Here is a 13,423-nt window from a genome sequence, read left to right on the forward strand (position 1 = left end):
GTAGCTAATTGGAAATGTAGAAAATCTCTAATTTGAAGGTATCTGTAAAAATGTGATTTTGGGAGTGCAAATTTATTTGACAATTGGTCAAATGAAGCAAGAGATCCTGAGATAAACAGGCCCCAAAAACACTTAATACCTAATTCATCCCAATCTTTAAAGACTTTATCAGTCATGGAAGGGATAAAAAAATAATTAAGGAGAATGGGAGATGATAATGAAAAATTCGCTAAACCAAAAAATTTTCTAAATTGAGACCAGATCCTTACAGTTTGCTTGACTTGATGTTATCTGTTGTTTTGTTTGCTGAAAAAGAAAAGTATGATCCAAGAAGAGAGACAATAGAGGAATTTTTTACAGAATTAACTTCTAAGGAGACCCATGATGGGCAATCTTTACGATAAATATAATAGGACCAGAAAGTAATATTCCTTATATTGGCAGCCCAGTAGTAAAACCTAAAATTGGGTAGGGCTTAAAATTTTATGACCTAAAATTGAGTCCACCCATCTCTTTATTTCTTTGTAAGTAAACTTTACTTAAACAAGCTTGTTTATTATTCCAAATATAAGAGGTTAAAATTGAATCTAAAGAATCAAAGTACGTCTTAGGAATAAAAATAGGTAAGGCCTGAAAAAGATATAAAAATTTAGGAAGAATCATCATTTTAATCGAATTAATTCGGCCAATTAGAGATAAAGAAAGAGGGGACCATTTAGAAAGCGTCTTTTTCACATAATTCAATAAGGGGTTTAAGTTTTCTTTGAATAAATTCTTGAAGTTTTTAGTAATTGTTACACCTAAATATGTAAATTGACTTGTAACAACTTTGAACGGAAATTTGGCATTTGATGACATTAGGTCATTTAAAGGAAATAGCTCACTTTTATGTAGGTTCAGCTTATATCCTGAAAAAGAACTCAACTGGGAGATTAAAGAAAGAACCAAAGGTAAAGAAGTCTCAGTGTTAGAGATAAAAAGTAAAATATCATCAGCATATAATGAAATTTTATGAGACATACCTTCCCTTAGTATACCAGAAATGTCCTTAGATTCTTGAAGTGCTATTGCTAAGGGTTCTCTTGCTAAAGCAAAAAGTAAAGGACTAAGACGACATCCTTGTCTAGTTCCCCGCTGTAATTTAAAGGGCTTAGAAATTTGGTAGTTAGTAATAACCTGAGCGGTAGGAGACAAGTAGATTAATTTAACCCAACGAATAAAATTAGGCCCAAAATTAAACTTTTCTAAGGTCATAAAAAGATAATTCCACTCAATCCTGTCAAAGGCGTTTTCTGCATCTAAGGATAATATGCACTCTGATATTTTTTTGGATGGTGAATATATCACATTCAATAACCGATGTATATTAAAATGTGAGTAACGATTTTAAATAAATCCTGTCTGGTCATGTGATATAATAGATGGTAGAATATTTTCAAGTCTTCGAGCTAAGATTTTGGCTAAAATTTTTGCATCAACATTTAATAAAGAAATCGGTCTGTATGAAGAACATTCAGCTGGATTTTTTTTAAAGAATAAGAGAAATAAAAGCTTCATAAAAAGATTGAGGGAGTTTACCTGATTTAAAGGACTCTGATTAAACAGAGGATAAATAAGGTGTAAGTAACGTAGTGAAAGTTTTATAAAACTCCCCAGGAAAGCCATCAGGTCCTGGGGTCTTACCAGAATGTAAAGCACATATAGCCTCAGCCACTTCTTCATTGGAACTAGGCTGATCTAACTGTGTTAGACTATCAGCAGACAATGTAGGAATGTTGATATTACTGAAAAAATCATTCATATACGTTCATCTGAAGAAGAGTCAGATTGATACAACTTAAGGTAAAAGTCTTTAAATACGTTGTTAATTTCAGAATGGTCGGATGTCTTAGTTCCATTATCTTTAAAAATTTCTGTGATTTGACGATTAACTGTAAAAGATTTTAAGCGATTGGCTAATAAACTACCAGTTCTATCCCTGTGAATGTAAAATTGAGTTTTATCACTCAACAGTTGTTGTTCAATTGGGTAAGTCAGCAGAAGATTATACTTGGATTGGATTTCAATACGCTTATTATATATACTTGGATCTAGAGATAGGGCATACTTTCGATCAAGATCTTTTAATATCGCTGCTAGGTCAGACCTTTCTTTGTCAGCTTTTTTCTTTATATAGGTAGAGTAAGAGATAATTTCTCCATGAATATATGCTTTAAAAGTATCCCAGTCTATATTACCAGCAGTATCTCCTTTAAAATTTTCTTTGAAGAAAAAAGTAATATGGTTTTCCAAAAACTTTAGAAATTTTTTATCAGATAACAATGATAAGTTAAAACGCCAACTTCTATTTGGTACAGAGTAAACAGGTAATCTTAAAGCCAGAAGCACAGGTGCATGATCAGACAAAGCAATCTCCTTATAATCACAGGATTGTACCAGTGGAAGCAAGTTTCTATTTATTAAAAAAAATCAATCCGAGAGTACATATGATGAACCTGAGAGAAATATGAATATTCCTTTTCTTGGGGGTGTAAAAAACGCCACAGGTCAAGAATACCACATTGAGATAAAAAAGATTTAAAAACTAAGACTGATTTATTAGTGACAGGGGTTTTACTTGAAGAGCGGTCTAATATAGGGTCAAGCCAAAAATTAAAATCTCCACCCATCACTAAGGAATACCGATTCAAATCAGGCAGAAAAGAGAAAAGACGTTCAAAGAACAAGGAGTCATCTGTATTTGGAGCGTATACATTCACAAATATGATTAGTTTATTCCCAAGACTACCCGAAACAATAACAAAGCGCCCATTTGTATCAGAAATTACATTATGTTGAATAAAGGATAAATTCTGATCAAACAGGATAGAGACGCCTCTCGATCTAGATTGAGAGGGTGAATGAAAATGTATACCTTCCATCCTTTGAAGGAACGTGAAATATCATCTTTACGAATATAGGTTTCTTGGAGAAAGATTATATGAGTTTTAAGTTTCCGGATATAAGAGAAAATCTTATTTCGTTTAACAGAGTTATTTAGACCTTTCACATTAAAACTGAGTATATTAATAAAAGAATCCATCAAGTATCCTTAGTAATGTATAAAAGGTAATCACAGACACGTAGATAGTGAATAAGTAAAACAGTAAAAACATCCAATCAGCTTTATAGAAGAACCCATTTCCCCCTTCCCTCCCCCCAAAGAGAGAAATCAGCCAAGGGAGGCTGAAGACTATTTCTAACGTTCCCAACCCAAAACTCCGGTGGCTCCAGAAAATATATATGTATAGCTGTGCTGAATAAATGATTGTAAATATATATTTACAAAAAAAAATCAAAGTAAATAAGTTTGCTAATTACGATAAAAAAAACCATGGGAAAATATAAGTATTAGTCTCAGTAAAAAAGGAAAGACAGATAAGGAAAATCAAATATGGAAAATCAGTAAGTAAAACAACATATACTCGCGGGTGCAAAAAAAGAGTAAAGAAACAAATAGATAATTAAAAAGGGAAGCGGTTTAGATAGCTTTCTACATAACACTGAGAGAATATAATGTGTTGTTTAAAAAGAGCTGCGAAAAACAGCAAAAGAGAAAATGGATGCAGTCTGCCTGCATGTTTTGCATAGTTTGAAAGATAACAAGGCGCCAGTTACTTAGTCAAACAAGTGATCAAGACTTCGTAAAACCAAGAAACCTTGTTATCAACAAAACACCAATTACTTGATTGAACACCTGAAATTAAAACATTTAACATAAAACAACTCAAAGTTGAATTTAAGGATGGAGACTTTGTAAAAGTTTTTTAGCTTCTTCAGGCTTCATAAACCAAGAAACCTTATTATCAGAAGTAGTAACCTTGAGTTTACACGGATCTCTGAGAGAAAGGTGACAGCCAAGCTTAAAAAGATCAGACATGACCTCTTTAAAAGCCTGTCTAGCTCTTAGAACTTCCAGTGAATGATTTTGAACGATCCGAAACTGTTGATCACGAAATTGTAATATACGTTTCTTCCTTGATTCACGAAGGATCTGTTATTTAATCTGATAGTCATAAAAGCGAATGATAATAGAGCGAGGTTTGGCAGGATCCCAATTAGGGGGGGTAACTCGGTGAACGCGCTCAAATTTTGGTAGTTCCGATAATATATCAGGGAATAAATCTTTCAGCATTTGAGCACAAAAATCGATAGGTTGATTACCCTCCAGTTTTTCAGGAAGCTCTAGAATTCTGATATTGGACCTTCGGTTCCCGGTCTCCAAATCTGTAAGTTTCTTCAGTAACGTGTCGTATTTTTAAAGTTGTTCCTTAGAAATTTTCTTGAAACCTTCGATATCCTTCTGCAACACCGGCAGAGATTCTTCGTGTAGCTTAATATGAATTTCGTGGTTATTCACAGTCTGCTGTATACTTCCAAGTTTCCGATTAAGCGTTTTCAGTTCAGATTTAACCAGGTCGAAGGAATTCTGTAGCAAATCAAACTTGGATTCCAAGTCATCCAGTTTATCCACTTTTTCAAGTTTCTCTGACATTTGTTGAATCATTTCAGTCGAAGTCTCTAAAGTAGTCTCTTTTTTTGACAACTTTCTACTCATGGTGCTCTCACCGAGATAGGTTTAAACAGCAAAGTAAGCAAATAATTTCGGAGCACATAGCTAGTGCAACCTGCTCCATTACAGCCACCTGAAGTCTCCCCAGGTTTAAGAAGCTGAGTAGCCTACTCCTGCTCCTGGTTCATGTGTCCAACCCGTGCAGCACCGGCTCCTGACTTGGATTCATACTGAAACACACATTTCTGAAAGAACCAATGGATGTGTTTCAAAATTTGACAACTGATGCCACAACAACACCAACAAGTTTCATGGCTATTTTAGTTCTTGTATGTGCAACTATTAAATTGTGAAACATGCACTTCTTCAGAATATTGGCATGCAATTGGTATAAATCAGGAGTGGCCAACCTTTTACATTCCATGCGTCAATTTTTTCACGCACGAGTTCAGATGTGCCATACAACTCTTGTACCTCCATTCAATTCTTGTAAAAATATGTTAATATAGTCATATTTAGCATTTTACATGATATATTGATTTAATATAAAACAAGATAGACATTATTTACCTTAATGAGACTTATAACAAATATATTTTGTCTTCTTTTGATTTCTTCCTTTTTCTTAATCACATATTCTTTCCATAACTCAGACCCAAGCATTTGCTTCAGCTTTCCTTCTATTTCAGTCTGATGTTGTGTTTTATAGTGTCTATTAAGCTCATGTCTTCTATTATGTGAGAAAGTGTTTTCACAAACAATGCACAATGGTTTTCCTGACAGACCCGCTATAAATAAGAACTCATTTTCCCACTGTTCATTGAATTCACGCTTACTATCACTTTCTGCTTTTCTTTTGCTCATTTTCTTTTGCACTGTGATGGGTAACTGAATGTAAAAACAAGGCTCAATTTTCAAAAAAGTACAAAACTGCAAATGTTCACAAAGGACGAACAAAGCACAACTCCGTACTGCATGAGTGTCAATTGTAAACTGACTGGCAAAAACCTGCTGGTGCAGATGCCTGGCGCCTTAGCATCAAACAAATATCAAACATTTATTTAAAGAGCAAACACCAGGAAATCTGCAGATGCTGGAAATTCAACCAACACACACAAAATGCTGCTGGAACACAGCAGGCCAGGCAGCATCCATAAGGAGAAGCACTGTTGACGTTTTGGGCCGAGACACTTTGTCCTGACGCTGCCTGGCCTGCTGTGTTCCACCAGCATTTTGTGTGTGTTGGTTGATCAAATGTGTATTGAACAGTTATGAAATGACTGCAGAATAAAAGTCCTACTTTCCTAGTTTGACTCATTGAACATTTTTAAAATTGAAAATAGATTAATGTGAAAGAAGATAACATTCGCCAAAAGATGTGCATGAAATAATAAAATCGCTAAAAATAATCGCTGTTTTAGATTTATTCTCAGTAAATCCCATTTCTAGCTCTAAGCTACTTGAATTCCTGTTGTAGATTTTTTTCCTACAAATTGATTTTTGGTTATACTTTTTGCATGAGTAAGCTTACTTTTTTATTATCTCTGGGGTGCAATGCGCCACTTCTAAACATCCAATGCGCCACTTTTGGAGCATGTGCCAGTGGTTGACCATCCCTCATATAGATCAATAGAAATTCATATTCGTACTCTAATGATGCACACTAATGAAGTACTCGTGATTCCTGGAGCCTGCTGGAAAATGACCTTGGTTGAAAAATAACCTTGTAAAGCATTGTGGACGTACATCCATGCAATAGTTTAGTTATTCAAGCTGAAGTACACTGATTATAAAGTACCTCATATTAACTACTGTCTTTTACCTTACTAGAAGACTCCATTGCACCAGGAATTATATCCACATGCACCTGTTTGCCTCCTTCATGCTCAGAGCCATCAGCGTTTTCATCAAAGACCATTCTTTCTTTTCACATCTTGGAGAAACTTATGACTCTCCTTCTGTGGACGATGTAAAAGCTATGACTATTGTTGCTACAACAGACAAGTCCTATAATGTGAGTATAAACTCAATGGCCACTCTAGTAAGTACACCTGTACATCTGGTTGTTAATACAAATATCCAACTAACCAATCATGTGGTAGCAACAAAGCATAAAAAGGTTGCAGATGTGGTTAAGAGGTTCGATTGTTGTTCAGACCAAATATCAGAATGGGAAAGAAATGTGATCTAAGTGACTTTGACTTTGGTGCCAGATGGGGTTGTTGGAGAATCACAGAAACTGCTGATCTCTTAAGATTTCACAGTCAATTATCTCTATGGTTTACAGAGAATAGTGCAAAAAAAAACCCAAAAAATTTTCCAGTGAGCAGCAGTTCTATGGTGTTTTTTTTTAGCATGTCACACCAGACAGTCAGCCATTCTTGTCTGACGTGTGGTGTCAGGATTGGTCTCCTTTTGAATTAACCGAGTCATGATATGAACGCTCCTGACTCAACACTTTTTTTTTACGAGGCCGAGTGGCTAGTTCGATGCTCAACTCGGCACGGATGGAAAGCATGCTCGGGGGGAGGCCAGACTTGGATTCGAACTTGGGAACCTTCGCTCCGGAGTCTGGCGCTGATGCCATTGTGCCACTGGCTGGCCGTTCTATGGGTGAAAACACCTTTATAATGAGAGAGGTCAGAGGAGAATATCCACATTGGTTCGAGCTGACAGAAGGGCAACAGTAACTCATATAACCAGGCCTTATTATGACTAAGATGGCGGTGTGACGCAGCAGCGCGCAGCGGCCACTTCGGAATGAATATCTGTAATCTGTCAAGTAGGATGCCATGTACAATCCTGATTTGATGGAGACGAATGGGTGAAGCACGAAGGAACATCTGGTGAAACTTTTGAAATGCCTGTTTCGCTGCCGCTGCTACAGTGCGATTGGAAAATCTCTGGGAGGAAGGCCCCAAATCCTCGGCTTTGCCTGTTGCTTGGCAGCCGGGGCTGGGGTCAAAGTGCTCGGTGCTCGGTGTCGGAGGGCTGGTCGGAGGCTCGAAGTTTTCGGACGGACTCAGAGTTGGCTGTGGTCGGGTTCTTCCAGGGGCTGTATCGGCAAGGTAGCGGCGCTGGAGGTTCATGGCAGGAAGAGTTTTTCTTCCTTCTACCATCTGCGTGAGACGATGGGCTGTCGGGACTTTGAGACTTTTTTTTACCGTGCCATGGTCTGCTCTTTATCAGATTACAGTATTGCTTTGCTCTGTTCGAACTATATGTTAAATTATGTGGATTTTCTCAGTTAGTCTTTTATCAATTATGGTATTGTCTGCAGTGTTGTAACTAAATGTTATAATTATGTGATTGTTGTCAGTCTTATCAATTATGGTATTCTCTGCACTGTTGCAACTAAGTGTTAACTATAACTATGTGGTTTTGTGTAGGTTTTTGGTTTGTTGGGTGGTAGTGCTGGTCTCTTGACTTGGTGTGTCTGGGTAGTCTTGTTTTGTCTGATGGGTATGGAGTTCCTTTCCGGGGAACGTGCTAAGATGGTAGCATGATATTGATATGCAACAGCCTCTCCGGACTCTGGATTGGGGATTACCAAATGTTATGTGGTTTTTCTTGTGTGGTCTGTTTTGTTGTGTTTGTCTGTTTTTGAAATATCATTCCGGAGAACGTTGTCTCATTTTTTAACTGCATTGCACTTGTGGTTTCTAAATGACAATAAACTGAATCTGAATCTGACTCTGAATCTGATTATAGCAGTGATGTGCAGAAGCATATCTCTGAAAGTATATCATGTTTAACCTTGAAGTGGATGGGTTATTGCAGCAGAAGACCACGAATATACATTCAGTGGCCACTTTTTTAAGTATAAGTTGTACAGGCCGTCCCCAGGTTACGAACGAGTTCAGTTCCTGAGTCCGTCTTCAAGTCGGATTTGTACGTAAGTTGGAACAAGTACATCTGATATTATTTAGCGTCAGTTAGTCAAACATTTGTCTTAGTATAGAGTATGTATTTTACCTTTCTATGCATATAAAATACTTAAGAAATGTATGTATTCCAATAATTAAACCACTGCGCTGCTTAGTAATCATTGTAGCTTTCATCGGGGCAGAGCCTTTCACATGCTCCATTATTCTCACTTTATCCTTTAAAATTGTTCCGATTGTTGACCGACTGTAGCCTAATGCTTTCCCAATGACCGATGACGTTTCACCTCTTTCCAAACGCTTTATTATTTCCACTTTATTTTCAATTGCGATCTCTTCCCTTCAATGGAACAGAAACACTGTGGGCAGTGGGTCCTGACCTCCACAGGCTCCCGAGGTCCACTGGGTCCTAAGGATCACCACACTGAATTCCCCAGGTCCTAAATTCCACCGCACTGAGACAGGTTAAATGGGACAAGTGGGGGCTGTGCTGGGTTTGGGTATTTGATCCTCCTCAATATTCCGTGTGGGAATTTAAACAGGAAGTGGCAGTGTTTTTTTTTTACGAGGTCGAGTTGCGAGCTCGACATCAACCCAACACAGATGGTACGGGAGTCACTGGATCAACATCAACCTGGCATGCTCGGGAGCGGTTTGTCACTGGATCGAACTTGGGAACCTCTGTTCTCCAGCCTGGCACTGATCTCACTGCGCCACCAGGCAACCTGAAAAGGCTGAGGTGGGGGGTGGTCAGGGTGAATTTTGCTAAGAAAAATTTAAGCCAAATATAAAGTTACACACTCAACACAGTATCAACGTCAACGATTTAAAATGGTGGAAGGCATCGCGATCCGAATTAAAATGGCGGACGGCATCACAATCCAACTTAAAATGGCGGACGGCGTTTTCCTTCCTCGGTTCGTAAGTACGAGTTGTTCGTAAGTCAGACATACATAACTCAGGGACTACCTGTACCTAATATATTGGCCACTGAGTGTGTATTGCTGTTCTGTTGAAGAATTTGCATATAACCTGGCCATTTGAAATGATACTTCACAACAAAAGGGTCTGATTCTTGCCAATATAGTTAAGAACTAGCACTAATCTCAAAAGAATGGTAAAGTATTCTTAAAATGTTTATTTTCCTCTGCTTGCTGATTTACATAATTACTATGTGATTTTGGCAGATTGTGGGAAAAGTTGCATGTAAATGAAATCCACTGGGATGCAGACAATTTCAAAACCTGGGCTCTGTACCTCCCTCTGCATCTGGGTCCTTGACTTCCTCACTGGGAGACCACAGTCTGCGGAGATCAGAAATAACATGTCCAACTCACCGACTGTCAACACTGGTGCATCTCAAGGATGCCAGCTTAGGTCACTGCTCTACTCTCTCTATGCCCACGATTGTATGGTTAGGCACATCTCAAATGGGATCTATAAATCTGCCAATGGCACAACTATTGTAGGCAGAATTTTGAATGGTGATTTGGAGGCATAAAGGATTGAAGTAGATTGTGTGGTGTTGCAGCAAGGCCAAGGAATTGATTGTGGACTTCAGGAAGGGGAAGTCGAGGGAGCACACTCAATGATCCTCATTGAAGGATCAGCAGTGGAAAGTGAGAGCAGTTTCAACTTGCTGTGTGTCAACATCTCTGGAGATCTATCCTGGGTCCAACATATTGAAGCAATTACAAGGAAGGCATCACAACATCTATATTCCATTAGGATTTTGAGGAGAACCGGTATGCGACTAAAGACACTTGCAAATTTCTACAGATGTACCATAGAGAGATTTCTAACTGGTTGCATCACAGTGTAGTATAGAGAGGCCACTGCACAGGATCAGAAAAAGCCGTAGAAAGTTGTAAACTCAGCCAGCTCCATTATAGACAGCAGATTCCCCAGCATCCATGACACCTTCAAAAGGCGATGCCTCAAAAAGGTGGCATTCATTATTAAGGACCCACATGCCCTCGTCTCATTGATACCACTATGGAGGAGATTCAGGAGCTAGAAGGTACATACTCAATTCAATGTTTCAGGAACAACTTCTTTCCCTCCACCATCAGATTTCTGAATGGATAATGAACCCGTGAACACTACCTCAGTACTTCTTTCCTTTTTTTTGCTCTACTTATTTACATATATATGGGCTGGCTGGTGGCGTAGTGGCATCAGTGCCAGACTTGGGAGCGAAGGCTCCTAAGTTCGAATCCAGCCGGCTCCAAAAGCCTGGAGAGGGATTGGCTCCGCCAAGTTTCAGATGCCCAAGACATGCTATATGTTGAGCAATCACCAAAAAGATCGGTGACAAAAAGCTTGTCATGACGGCACAGGATTAGGTCAGGATTAAGTCCTTCATGCCCTCAATGAGATCACAGCTGCTTTTTTGACCTGTCTCTTTTGCCCCTGTTACTTGGAAAAAACCTACCAATATTCAACATCTGAAATAATAACAGAAGGTCAAACACAAGAAAATCTGCAGATGCTGGAATGCTGCCTAGTCCGCTGAGTTCCTCCAGCATTTTGTTTGTGTAATAACAGAAGGTTTTGGAAGTGTGAGGCAAATTCTGATGAATGGTCGCTAATCTGTAACATTAACTCTGCTTTTATCACCACAGATGCTGCATGACTAGCTAAAAATTTCCGGTACTTAATGTGTTCAGAGACACAAAAGGCTGCAGATGCTGGAATCTGGAGCATAAAACAAATTGCTGGAAGAATCTAATAAATCAAGCAGCATTTGTGGAGGCAGAAACAGAGTCCTGATGTTGATCATGATCCAAAATGTGAACCATCCAATTCCCCTACTATTTTCTCCTGCCTCATGTTACATTTGGTTAAGTCTCACTGAAGTGTAGAAGAATGAGGGGTAATACACTATAGCATACAAAGTTCTGAGGCGCATAGATAGGGTAGATGTATGCAGGCTTTTCCCCCTCAGGTTGGGGGAGATTTGAGCAAGAGATTGTGGGTCATAGGTTCAGGGCAAAAGGTGAAATATTCAAGGGGAATCTGAGAGGTAGCTTCTTCACTCAAAGAGTGGTGCGATTGTGGAACGAGCCGCAAACAAAAATGGTATGCACAAGTTCAATTGTAACAGTTAAGAAAATTGTGGATAGGTACATGGATGACAGAAGCATGGAGGACTTTTGGCGGGTGCAGGTAGTTTACACAGGGTGAAAGACCAGGCTGGCATGGATTAGATAGACTGAAGTGCTCTCTGACTGGAATCTTTTCATTCTCAAAATTAACATTAGTGTTTGACCCAACCTCAATTGCAATTTAAAAAGAGTTCCAAATTTTTACCACCCTTTGTATGTGAAAGTGGTTCCTCGATTCACCCCCTCATTGGTGTAATTTTATGGCATTACCGAAGTTTGAGAAATCGATGTTCATGCCATTAGGTTGGAAGCTACCCTGACACTAATTAACTGGAACATACATACTCACAAGCATAATGCTGACCCTGTTCCATAGCCCACCTGTGAGAGTGCCCAGACTCCACAACAGAGTCCCCATTTGTGACAGGTCTCCCCCTCCATAGGCACAGCTCCCGAGGTGCCGGAGATCTGTGCCTACTGGAAGCCCCAGGTGACAGACGTCCAGGATGTCATGTGCCTGGACCCAAGAATGTTCCTCGGCCATACCCCTCCCAATCCACAAGATACTGGACCGTGCCCTGCACCAATTGAGATGCCAGGACCAGAGATGCATCCACTAAGCAGGGAGGATGGGGAGGGGTGGGTGACTGGAGCAAGGTTAGGAGGAAGTCACTAGCTTGAGCTGGGAAGCATGGAACATTGAGTGGATCTTCATTGGTGATGGTAGGTGCAATCTACACAAGAACTTGTTCATAGACTTCTCCACCACAATTGGTCCCATGTAGCATGGGGCCAATGTCCAAAGGAAGATCTCTAGATGCCATCCAGACTCCCTGGATTGAGAGCCATCACCTAACAGTGGAGTCAATCGGACATATTGTTTCTACAGTAAGTGTGTAGTAGAGAAGCCCTGACCCATCTCCACATGCACTTGTAGCATTGGACCAACTGTTCAATAGCGGGAAATCCCTCTTGGCTAAGGAAGAACAGTAGCTCGAATCCCTTCTGGCATTCAAAGGGGGAGAAGCCAGTGGAGGACGACTGGAGGTTATTGTAGGAAATCTCTGCCCAAACCATTTGGGAGCTCCAGGTCATGGGATTGGAAGGCAGTGCAGGGTTGTCTGCAGCTCCTGATTCACTCTCTCAGGCTGGCCATTAGATCGGGAGTGGAAACCTGGCAAGAGGCTGGCTGTAGCTCCCAAAAGGGGACAGAAAGCTTTCCAAAAATGGGATGTGAAGTATGGTCCTTGATCAGACACTACGTATGTCCTGAAGAAAGCAATGCCGCCTGAACACATGCTGAACCATGAGGGAGACAGTCTCATGAACTGACAGGAGCTTAGGGAGAGCATTGAAGTGAGCAGCTTTGGAGTACCAGTCGATAACCACCAGAATGGTAGCGTTTCCTCCCATCACTGCTGCCCTCCAGTGTTCACTCCGTGAAGAACAAGCTGGACCTGGACAATCTACAGTCATGCCACTCTTGAACTTGGGCTATGTATTTTTTCTGAAATCATAACCATATGTGCTGTTTATACAATGTGCTGTGTGCCATGTGCTGTTGGTAATATGTTTTACATCTTGGCCCCAGAGGAGTACTGTGTCATTTGGCTATATTCGTGCATGGGTGAATGATAATTGAACTTGAACTTGACGTGTTTCCAACTGACAGGGGCAGACCAGTGATGAAATCCACCAAGAGGTGAGAGACAAGGGGTGGTGAGGCACACGCAGTGGGCAGAGCAGACCTGTATTGTGTTGACGTGACATCTTATTCTGTCCAAAAGCAGGGCAGGCAGAGATGAAGTTGTGGGCTTCCTGGAACTTAGACGACCACCAGAATCATCTCTTTATAAATTGCAGGCTCTGTTGAATTCCCG

At 39.8% G+C, this 13,423-nt stretch overlaps 1 protein-coding gene across 2 annotated transcripts in view; it reads left to right on the top strand.

Annotated features, from left to right (window-relative positions):
* Positions 1-13,423, top strand: part of LOC140728297 (parathyroid hormone 2 receptor-like) — a 146,858-nt gene that overhangs the window by 59,852 nt on the left and 73,583 nt on the right. For both annotated transcript variants that reach the window (XM_073046826.1, XM_073046827.1), the window contains one exon: positions 6,383-6,566. In XM_073046826.1, the coding sequence (XP_072902927.1) occupies positions 6,383-6,566 (184 nt within the window). The remainder of the gene's footprint in view (positions 1-6,382; positions 6,567-13,423) is intronic.

This window comes from Hemitrygon akajei, chromosome 5 (genome assembly GCF_048418815.1).
Source record: "Hemitrygon akajei chromosome 5, sHemAka1.3, whole genome shotgun sequence".
NCBI lineage: Eukaryota > Metazoa > Chordata > Chondrichthyes > Myliobatiformes > Dasyatidae > Hemitrygon > Hemitrygon akajei.